This window comes from Brassica oleracea, chromosome C9 (assembly GCF_000695525.1).
Source record: "Brassica oleracea var. oleracea cultivar TO1000 chromosome C9, BOL, whole genome shotgun sequence".
Taxonomy (NCBI): Eukaryota; Viridiplantae; Streptophyta; class Magnoliopsida; order Brassicales; family Brassicaceae; genus Brassica; species Brassica oleracea.
In genome coordinates, this window is record NC_027756.1 from 7,606,885 (window position 1) to 7,617,715 (window position 10,831).

Here is a 10,831-nt window from a genome sequence, read left to right on the forward strand (position 1 = left end):
GTCTCTCAGATCTCCGAGTACAAGAGCATCGTCGTTCTCTTCATCGGACGACAACGATTGCTGAGAGAGTATCACCTCGATGCGTCTGCGGTTAGCCGGGTGCTCTTCGTCGGCTGAGGAGTCTCCCTCGCCGTTATCCTTCGGGGCTTGTTCCTCGTCATCTCGTCGCGAAGCATCGTTTTGCTGTCCTTTTCCTGTGGCTTTGCGTTGGGCTCTTCTTTCCTTATTCTTGCTCCAGCTTTTACCGTTCTTTGGTTTAGTTTTCAAGGGCTCGAACTTAAACCCGCCGCTCGCGAGAGAAGAGAGATAATGTGCGTAGAGAGATTTGCATTCCGTTGTATCGTGTCCCTTGACGTCGTGATATTTGCAGTGCTTGGTGAGATCGATGGTCCTGGAAGGCCCCGCTGCTGATCCGGCTCCCGCCGTAGGTTGGGTGGTGCAAACAGTGTCGACTTGTTTGTCGGATGTTTCGAGTTCTCTTACCCACTTGTTCCACCCCTCTCCGCGAACCACGAGAGTAGAGATCGGTTCGTTATTCTCGTTGACGACATACATGTATCCGTCTTTGCGGCCGTTTTTGTCGTTTGGAGCGTGCTGGCGCGGCTCTTGTCGCGTGTTGGCGTTTTTAGCCGCTGGCGCTTTGGGTGCGTTCATCTTGCTGAGAATGGCGTTGGTATCTTCTTCCATTCGGATGAAGTTGTCGGATCGCGCGATAGCGTCCTGAAGCGACGTAGTTGGATTTTGGTATAAATCCTCCCGGAATTTAGAACGAACCCACAAAGTGTTTCGCAAGGCGTCAATGGCAATACCGTCTGGAATGTCAATCCTGGAGACTACGGCTTTGAACTTCTCCATGTAGTCGCGAAGACTCTGGTCTTTAGTTTGGTTGAGGTTCCACAAGCTAGAGGCAGTGGCGCTGCGCTTGGTGAACATAATGTAAGTCTTGAGAAAAGCTGCTGATAAGTCGCGGAAACATCCGATCGAGTTCTCCTCCAACTGGGAGAACCAAGTCAGGGCTTGCTCGTGAAGAGTCTCAACGAACATCTGGCAGTAACCTGCGTCCCTTTCGTCGTTAGGGAGTCGAGCTCGCGCCATCGCGATGTTAAAAGCTGTCATATGTTCCACCGGGTCTCCGCCGGGCTTATACTCGGGTAGGCGCAGCTTCTCTATCTTCCCGAGTTGCACGCTAGTCAGCGCGCGAGTAAAAGGAGTACGTGAGGTTGCGGCGAGTACACTCTCTATTTGCGGAGCTGCGCTGGTTACTTGGTGGATCTTTTCGCCCATTTGTTGAAGGCTGAGTTTGAGCTCAGCGAGCTCGCGTATTGTAGTGAGATCTGGACCTGCTGGGAGAGCATCTGTGAGAAGGGCTTCGTTGGGCTCCGAGTCGTCGGAGACATGGTCGGCTCCGGTGGCCGTAGGGTTTGTGTTGAAGAGACGGCGTCGTATCTGCTGGGAACGGCTCGTCTGTCCGCCAGAAGCTGCGATGAACTTCAAGATGGGTGACTAAAGACGTTTTTATTAGAATCCGACAAAGGGTTACAAGATTGATGGGAAATAAGGAGACAAGATTTGAGGTCTAAGCAACAAGATCAGAATGATCGTTTAGAAACCCTAGATCTAGCCGCTTAGTGTGTAGGTTGTCCAAAAAGTCCTCTGCTCGTTGCCTCCCCCTCCACTCTTATAGCGCCTCTGTTCGTGATGCCCTAATCGCACTTATCCTATGGGCCCTGTCACCAAAGGCCGAGTATGCGGGCCTTGGTATTATTTTGTCTAAGCCGAGTACGGCTGATCATCTTAGCCGATTGGCTTAAAGTACTCTAGGGTCGAGCCGACGTCTTTAGCCGCTAAGCCCGACTAAACTCAACCGAAATTGTCGGGCTACGGCCTGTTATTTGATGGGCCTTGTGGAGGGATGCAATCCATCTCCTACAGTGAAGACAAGGAAAGAAGAACATGAAGATGTCACTACTAGGGGGAGATATCATTACGATTTCTGCCAAGTAATGTGGACTAGAAACGATCTCAAACCAATCTCCATGTGGTATTATGTACTCTTTCACTTGGCTAGGACTTTCTCGAAGCGAGCCCTGCAGAAACAACTTTTTATAATCTCTCATGATCTAAACACACATACAAACAGTGAGATCCAAATGTTAAAGAAAACATACGAGAATTGCGTGACAGCGTCGTTGATGTAACCATCCCCACATAAAAACGGCTGCACCAATCAACTGGCACCATCCGAGCTTCACCAAAGGGATTAAAGAAGATAACAAATCAAACTCAAGGGCTGAGGAGGTATGGCTTTTTGCAGCGAATGTTACCACCTCTGGAGCTATATTGACGCAGAGTGATAAAGGCGCTGCTGTATAGAAACTAAAAAAGCTCAAATTAAAACTCAATCAAAACTAATAAGACAATATTTTTTTTATTGAGAGACTTACAACAATCCAGCGAGGTAGCCAAGGATGCTCATCCGAGCAGAAGGGCTATACTTGAAGACATAGAATGACTCTAGAAGGCGTCTCAGAACTTGGATCTCCATCAGGAGAAGTAGAAACACTGCTCGCCACACTTCGAACCGATGCTGGAAAGGAGTCATTTTGAAAGCATACATCCACGTGGCAGCGAGCAGAAGAGTCGTCCACGCCACACCGAGAACATAGAAGTGAGCAAAGTGTTTCTGAGGAAGTGTCCACTTCTGCATTGTTTCAAAACAAGAAACTGAAACAGAACACTTGTGAAACTAAAAAGCTGAGATCAAATTTCAATCGGATTAACAAGGAAGGTGGAGAGGAATAGCAAGAACAAATTTCAATCCTTTCTCACGGTAACTGAATAAAGTGATAAACTTTGATGAATACCTGAGAAGACGAGGAGGGCTGGAGAATCTTGCCTCTCCTAGCGAAACCCAAAACGAGTTGGTGAAAAGATGTCAGCTTTGAATTGGGTATCGAAGCAATCACCATAGGAAGTATAGCAGCGATCCAAGCTACTCTAACCAACCAAACTATCCCCAATTCCATTCTCTTCTTCTTCTTCTTCTTGAGAGTGAGAACCAGTTGTGAAGTCACTTTGTTTGGTCCTTTCGATCACAATCCACGTGTGGGAATGGATCACTGTGTTGATAAGGTTTTTGTGATCTCTCTAATTATAGTGATGATGACCAGCACTCAGCGTTCACATTGTTTAATTTTTTTTTTGTCACTAAACATCGTTTGATAACTAGATCTCTGTTTATGCGGTTTCGGGTTGGATTCGATGGATGAGCTCTCGTCGGAGGACGATCTCTCCGGTGGTAAAGGGTGATGTTTCGAGCGAAGCTTTTTTCTCGGTGCTGGTGATGAATGGAGGCGGATGAGATCTCGAACTGGCGATTGATACTCTCCGATAATGGAAACACATGAGTTGAAGGCGTTTGCGGTGAAGAGGGTGTCCCGGTGAATCGATGGTTGGTTCACCGGTGGTGGCTTGAAGCGGGGGTGTTGTCGTGGCTCGAAGCGGCGGCGCCTCGTTTTGGTTCTAGGGTTTCTCTAGGTGGGCTTTCGACCCATGTTTAAGGGATTAGACTGTCCTCGTTGGACTTTGTAAGGTTCTGAGCTTGGCCCTTTAATCAAATAAATTCTTGACGAAAAAAAAAAAAAACTAGATTGTGCAGGTGACCACCAGAAATTAGGGTTGGCCAAAATATCTGCTTCTGAAAACTCAAATCAAACCAGACCCAAAAAGGTAGTATAAACCCGAATCAAAATTTGTCAAAATACCAGAATGGATCAAAAAATTTAACAATTCGAAGAACCAGAACTAAAACAACTCCTAACCACAATTTTTTTGATACCCTAAAATATCTCAATCATAGTTAAACATTTAAATATATATTATTTATGTATAGATAAAATATACAAAAAATATCCAAAATTCTTGAAAATATCAAAATTATCCAAAATAACCACAAAAAATATAGCTAAAAATAGCTAAAATTACTTAAAACATAAGATAAATTTCCTAAATATCTATCAGTTCTCCGTCCAAATATTCAAACTAGACCAATTTTTTGTTAGTTTTAGATATTTTATCATACAATATTCAAATTTATATGTTGTGCTTTTTAGTTTTTGAATTTTTAAGATTTTTATTGATGTTGAATTTTAAATTTTTAACATAACTGAAATGTGTGCTCTAAATCTAGACCGAACTTGAAAGGATCGGTACGAAAATTTATAAATATTCAAATGGAGCTGCAATCTCTAACTCCGGAAATCAAAATTCGAAATGAGCCAAAACAAACCTGGATAAATACATGAATCGTCATCCCTATCAAAGAGAGGTATTATGTTTTTACCTCATTTTTGTACCATTATTCATGTTTATTTTCATTAGAGAGAGATTTTCTCAAATACCTTAAGTACGAAGTTTCGTTACAGAAACAAAAAACTCTTATACTCTTTACTTTATAGATATATATAAATATAAGTAATTATTAAAATAAATAATAATCATAAAAATCATAGTTTTTGATAAAATGCTAGAAACAACAAAAAAATCGAAAGGGAAATTCTAATTATACTTCAAATTTCATACCATTTTTCAAAATTGTCTTTAAATGATAACCATTTTTATAAATGCTTAAATTTATTATGAAAAAGACAAAATTAACCCTCTTACATCGTTTATAAAGGTTTAAAAATTATTTATACAAGTTTTTAAACCCAATATCAATACTAAACCGTACACAATAATTACTAAATCCTAAGTTCAAATGTTAGAGTATTTTTGAAAATTGATATCCAATTTAATGTATTTCTAAGTAATTTTTCAAAACTAAACCATATTTTAGTATAGTTTAAATGGAATCATTTTTCATATAATTGAAAGAAAAAACAACGAACCAAAATGAAAAAGAACATGCAAAATCAGAGTTCTTTGAAAATGAATATTTGATTCAAAACAGAAAAATCGAAATATGTATTGAATTTGTTTCATTCTTATGTGTTGCACTATTTTTTTTTCTCACTATATTTTTTTGTACTTATAAAATGCTACATTGGAGTCTTGGACTATAATTGTCTTCGTCAACGCCGTTAAGGATCGTCTATGGTCCTCTCGGAGGTTAGAAGAGAGGCGCTTCACATTAGACAAACGAAGCTTCGACATCGGCGTGACGGCTCCCTATAGAAGAAGCTGCTCCTCTGGTTCTCGGAGGTGGAGTGTGGTGAGACTCAGAGCTCCTCCGCCTGGTCAATGGGAGAGTTATGAGGCTTGGGATACACACTTAGGAGCAATGCATTCGCAGTACCGTATTGAATGTCAAATCCGTAGCCTTGCTCCTTCTACTTTGCAGGGACCCAACTTGACCGTAGATGGTGCCAAAGCCTCAACCCGACCTTCAAAGATACAAAGCTTTGCTCCTTCGCTACCGGTATAGCCTAAGTGGGAATACGCACCCTGAGGGGTGTTGGAGGCAGCCGGTCTTGATAATCACTCAAATCTTTTGGTGCTGATTGCTTCGGTTTAGTAATTGGAATTCCTTTTTTAGGAATGTCGTTGGTTAAGGACTAGCTTTATTATCTGGTTTTAGTGGTAGAATTAGGTGGTTTAAGAGACGGTTCATTTTGAGTCGTGGGATGAATTCGGCTCGTCGTGGTGAAAAATGCATCGACGTATTGATTTGGGTAGCGTATGATCCTTCTAAGTGTTCCTTGGTGATACTAGATCGCGTCGATGTATGTGGGATTGAAAATCTTTCGAGGTTGAAAATCTTGTAATCACTTATTTGGATAATGAAAGTTATCGTTGAGCAAAAAAAAAAAAAAATTGGCTTCGTCAACGACACAAAGCAAAACAAGAACCAATTGGGAAATTTACTTCACTATCCGGCCCACCTTACCAAGCCGAAGCTCACTTAGTGAAACGATGTCGTATAACCATAGTTCCGCGAATCGTGTTCTTATCCAGTAAAAAGTGGAAACAACATATTCTCTGCCTCGGATCCACGCAACTTTTAACCCTAGTCAGATTCAACCTAACCACAGTTAACCTCATCCCTCCAGGATTCTCCCACGTGGACAAATCGACGATCAGTAAAATATTCTTTTTAAATTATTCAATCGCTTTAATCGTCCTCTCCCTATATCAGTCCCCTCTTCGTCACCCCTTAGCTAAATCACACCAAAACCCTAATCTCTCAAACCTTCTCTCAAACACAAAATGGTTAACCCTAAAGTTTATTTCGACATGACCGTTGGCGACAAAGCCGCCGGCCGCATCGTGATGGAGCTTTACGCCGACACAGTCCCCGAGACGGCCGAGAACTTCCGTGCTCTCTGCACCGGCGAGAGAGGAATCGGCAAATCCGGAAAGCCACTCCACTACAAGGGCTCGGCTTTCCACCGCGTGATCCCCAAGTTCATGTGCCAAGGAGGAGATTTCACCGCCGGGAACGGAACCGGAGGAGAGTCGATCTACGGCATGAAGTTCAAAGACGAGAACTTTGTCAAGAAGCACACCGGTCCGGGTATTCTCTCCATGGCTAACGCTGGTTCGAACACGAACGGGTCTCAGTTTTTCATTTGCACTGAGAAGACATCGTGGCTCGACGGGAAGCATGTTGTGTTCGGTCAAGTTGTCGAAGGGATGGATGTCGTTAGAGACATTGAGAAGGTTGGATCTGACAGTGGAAGGACTTCTAAGAAGGTTGTGATCGCTGACTGTGGTCAGCTTTAGATCTGATGAGGGGAAAAAGAGAGAGGTTGTTGATCCAATGGTAGCTTTGTGTTTTTTCTCTGTTGTGTTTTGTTTTTTGTTCTGGTTTTCTTGGGTTTTCTCTGTATTTCTATGGCTACCATTGAATAATAATGATAATGATTAATCTTAGTTATTATTGCTCTAATTAAATCTGTTTTAACAATATTATCAAACTCCTTATTCGGAGAATAGTAAAGCTTTATATAAAATAAATTAACAAATGTGTGGAAAAGTTGTGATTTGAGTGAAACTTATACGTTAATAGATAATGACACGTTGTATTGTTGCTCTGTCCCTAATTTAGTCTGCATAAAAGTTTATTATCAAACACGTTCTTTGAATAGTCAAAGGTTTATATAAAAACGAAAAGAATTTGCAGAAAGAAAAACTTGCGACGAGTATCCAATAGTACATTACTACATATTTGACGCATTAAATAGTAGTGTAAATTCGGAGATTTTTATAGAGAATGGATGTGATTTGTCAGATCTTTAGATGTCATGGAGCCATTGAAAAGGAAATGTTTATTGAATGGATTTTTATTGTACTGCTATTTGTGGTCATGTTTTGCACACGAGGAAGAAAGTTAATCTATGGCCCAGATATGAATCTGTAACCATTGTTATGAGGCTCCACTACCATATTTTACAGGCCCAATTGCTTTCGATTACGACATTTGTAATAATAAGAGTAATTGCACTCTTTTTTTTTTTTTAACCACGTAAATTTTATTAAATTGTAAAAGGATGATACAAGAAGTTAATTAGCCAAACAGGAGGCAAATGATAAAATAGACCAGAAATATTTTGATGAATAGCATTTTTAGCAATAGCATCAACCGCTTGATTATTTTCCCTATTCACAAAGTCCAGTGAGCATTCCAGAAGAAGTTGTATCCAATGACGTATATCACACAGCAGATTCCTCAATTCCACATGCTCTTTAACTTGATTAATAATTGTACACAACTCTTTGCTATCTCTTTCAAACCACACTCTTTGCAAACCACGAACCCAAACTTGCTGAAGAGCTATAAGAAAACTTAAAGCTTCCCCTTCTAAAAATGTTTGCATCCTTTGTACTTGAATACTTCCCGCACCCAAGAATCGTCCTAATTCATCTCTTAAAATCAAACCAACACCATCCATTGTATCTTCAGAAACAAAACTATAATCAAAGTTACACTTAATCCAGCCTATCGGTGGAGGTTCCCATTTTGAAGATTTTACAATTTGTTGTTGTGGCCCAGAGTTAGGAAGAACACCATTTGTATTTTTTCCATCACCTATCCTTACACGAAGTCCCTGTTGGAGTAGTTCTTTACCTAGTTGAATAGACTTATAGCCATAGGAGGCATGCTTAACATTTGAAGACTGTAAGAAATCCAACGAATGGTGATATCTTCCTTTGTATATTCTACTAAGAAGAGAATTAGGGTTTTGCCATATCAGCCAAGCTTGTTTAGCAAGTAACGCTTTGTTAAAGATATATAAATCTCGAAAACCCATTCCACACTCTTTCTTTGGTAGACATAATCTCTGCCAAGATACCCATGAGATCTTTCTTCTTTTATCTCCTTTTCCCCACCAAAATTCAGAAAGGATTGCATTAATCTCATCACAAGTGGTTTTAGGAATCAAAAAGCAACTCATTGGGTAAACCGGTTTGGCTTGAAGAACAGACTTGATTAGTACCTCTTTACCAGTCTGAGATAAGAACTGATTATGCCACTGTGAAGTAATAGCTTTGATCTTCTGAACAATTCCTTCAAACTCCTTGACTTTACTTCTACCAAATTGTTCAGGAAGTCCTAAATATTTCCCCCCTCCACCAGTGACATGAATATTTAAAATATTCTGAATTTGAGTTCTCCTTTAACTATCTATTCTCGCACCAAAGATTATGGAATTTTCTCCAAATTAACTTTCTGACCAGATGCCTTTTCATATTTAACAAGAATATCAGCCATACATGATGCATTCTCCTCATTTGCTTTACAGAAAAATAGAGAGTCATCCGCATAAAATAGATGAGATACTGATGGACATCGTCTTGCTAATTGCATTCCTTGAAACTTATTTTCTCTTTGTGCTTTATCTATCATCTGACTAAGAGCTTCTGCATAGATGAGAAACAGGTACGGAGATAATGTATCACCTTGCCTTATACCTCTTGATGGTTTGATCTCCCCATATGGTATTTCATTAATCAACACCGAATAGGTAACATACTTAACACAAGACATTATCCAAGAGATACAGATCGTATGAAAACTCAACTTAAACATAATAGCTTCAAGAAAACTCCACTCTACCCTGTCATAAGCTTTGCTAATGTCAGTCTTTATTGCCATATACTTCTCGGAGCAGTCCTTCTTTGATTTCAGAGCATTTATTAACTCATGAGCCACTAGTATGTTATCAGAAATTTGCCTTCCTGGAGCAAAAGCAGCTTGTGATTCTGAGATATTTACATCCAAGCATCGTTGAATTCTCAAACCCAACACTTTTGAGATCAGTTTATACGCAACAGAGCACAAACTTATAGGACGGTAATCACCCATACTTGCAGCTTCAGGAAACTTTCAGGAAACTTTGGAATGAGACAAATATTAGTATGATTAATCCCATTATCCATCTCACCAGTTTCAAAAAATCTCTTTACCATCAGACAAACATCTGGTCCAATAGACTCCCAAAATTGATGATAGAATGCTGCACTATATATCCATTTTTATTACTACTTAGTACTTACTAGTCAAAAAATAATAATTCCTAATGGAAAGCAAAGCATGAGTTCAATTTTTTTTTTCCAAAAAAAATTAGTTTAATCACATTTTGTTGAATCTCATAATTAGATGATATATTTTTGATGAACGATTCTTCATGTATATATGCTAGTTTTGATGGACATATTCTTTCTGTAACATACTATATCATATAACGGTTCAATTACTATATCATACTACTAGATTTTGATCCGCGCTTTTAAAGCGCGGGATATTTTATTTTAAAAATATAATTATATGTTTTACATATGTTATGGAATTACAGTAACATTTGAAAGAAAAATAAATTGTGCTGTTACCATATAACTAAAACATGTTAGAAATGAATATTTAAATAATTTTTGTTAGAGACGTCTAGAAATTAATATTTGGTTGATGTTATGAACCAAATTGTGGATGGCTCATAACCAAGAGATTATGATTTGTAATCTTTTCATTTATCTATGACGGTGTAATCTCCTATATAAGGAAACTCTATGTTACGAATAAAGATAGACTTTTCCATTACTTTTATAACACGTTATCAGCACGAAACTCTAAATCCCTAAGCTAATACCCAAATCGAAAAACCCTAAAACCCTAACCCTAGCCGGCGATCCGACGAACCCTAAACCCCGATCACGTCTCTTGTTCCCGCATCTGTTCCAGCTCGCGTCCCGTTCGTGTCCAGCTCGCGGCTCAACTCCTTTGGTGGTCCGATTCAACAATCATCTAAGGTTAAAAGGTAATTCAAAACCTAAGAACCCATAATCGAACATGGATTGATTGATAAAGAATGAAACCCTAAAACCCTAATCTTTATGATTCAAAACCATAGGGTAATAGATCAAAAATCGTAATTGAGTAAATCGAAGCTCTAAAAGTTCGATACCCCAAACCCTAAATCATGCTCCTACATGATTAAAACCCCAAATCGGTTTTTTACAAGTTAAAATCCGATAAACCCTAACCCTATATCTATAAACCTTAAATAATATAAGTATCAAAAATAATTATACTATAATTATCAAATCACATATTAAAACCCTAATTGAATATTTTGAAATCAAAACTGTTTTTGGTTTTGATCATTGAAGTTTTAAATCTGATTGAATCTGATGCTATGTTGCTAGAATTGTTTGACCGTTAAATTAATAGAGTTATTTTCTCATCCTACATGGTTAATTGTTCATCTGATTTAAAATTTTTTAAACCAACCAGCTTGTTAAAACATTGATTGAATCCAATAGGTTGCTAGCTTGCTTTGCTTATATAATCCGATAGGTTGATAGATTGATTGAGGTTTATTTGTTTAAAATC

At 39.1% G+C, this 10,831-nt stretch overlaps 2 protein-coding genes across 3 annotated transcripts in view; one reads left to right on the forward strand and one right to left on the reverse strand.

Moving 5' to 3' along the window:
• Positions 1 to 3,199, reverse strand: part of LOC106318133 (polyprenol reductase 2-like) — a 10,787-nt gene extending 7,588 nt beyond the window's left edge. The window contains exons 1-4 of one of the 2 annotated variants that reach the window (XM_013755998.1): positions 2,865 to 3,199; positions 2,445 to 2,724; positions 2,169 to 2,376; positions 1,989 to 2,087 (exon numbers count right to left, since the gene is read on the reverse strand). In XM_013755998.1, coding sequence (XP_013611452.1) covers positions 1,989 to 2,087; positions 2,169 to 2,376; positions 2,445 to 2,707 — 570 coding nt within the window. In that variant the 5' untranslated portion in view covers positions 2,708 to 2,724; positions 2,865 to 3,199. The remainder of the gene's footprint in view (positions 1 to 1,988; positions 2,088 to 2,168; positions 2,377 to 2,444; positions 2,725 to 2,864) is intronic. The other variant, XM_013755997.1, reaches the window with a different exon arrangement.
• Positions 3,200 to 6,145: 2,946 nt separating this feature from the next.
• On the forward strand, positions 6,146 to 6,873 carry LOC106318134 (peptidyl-prolyl cis-trans isomerase). Its single transcript, XM_013755999.1, has one exon. The coding sequence runs from the start codon at positions 6,208 to 6,210 to the stop codon at positions 6,721 to 6,723; it is 516 nt and encodes a 171-aa protein (XP_013611453.1). The 5' UTR covers positions 6,146 to 6,207; the 3' UTR covers positions 6,724 to 6,873.
• Positions 6,874 to 10,831: the final 3,958 nt, after the last annotated feature.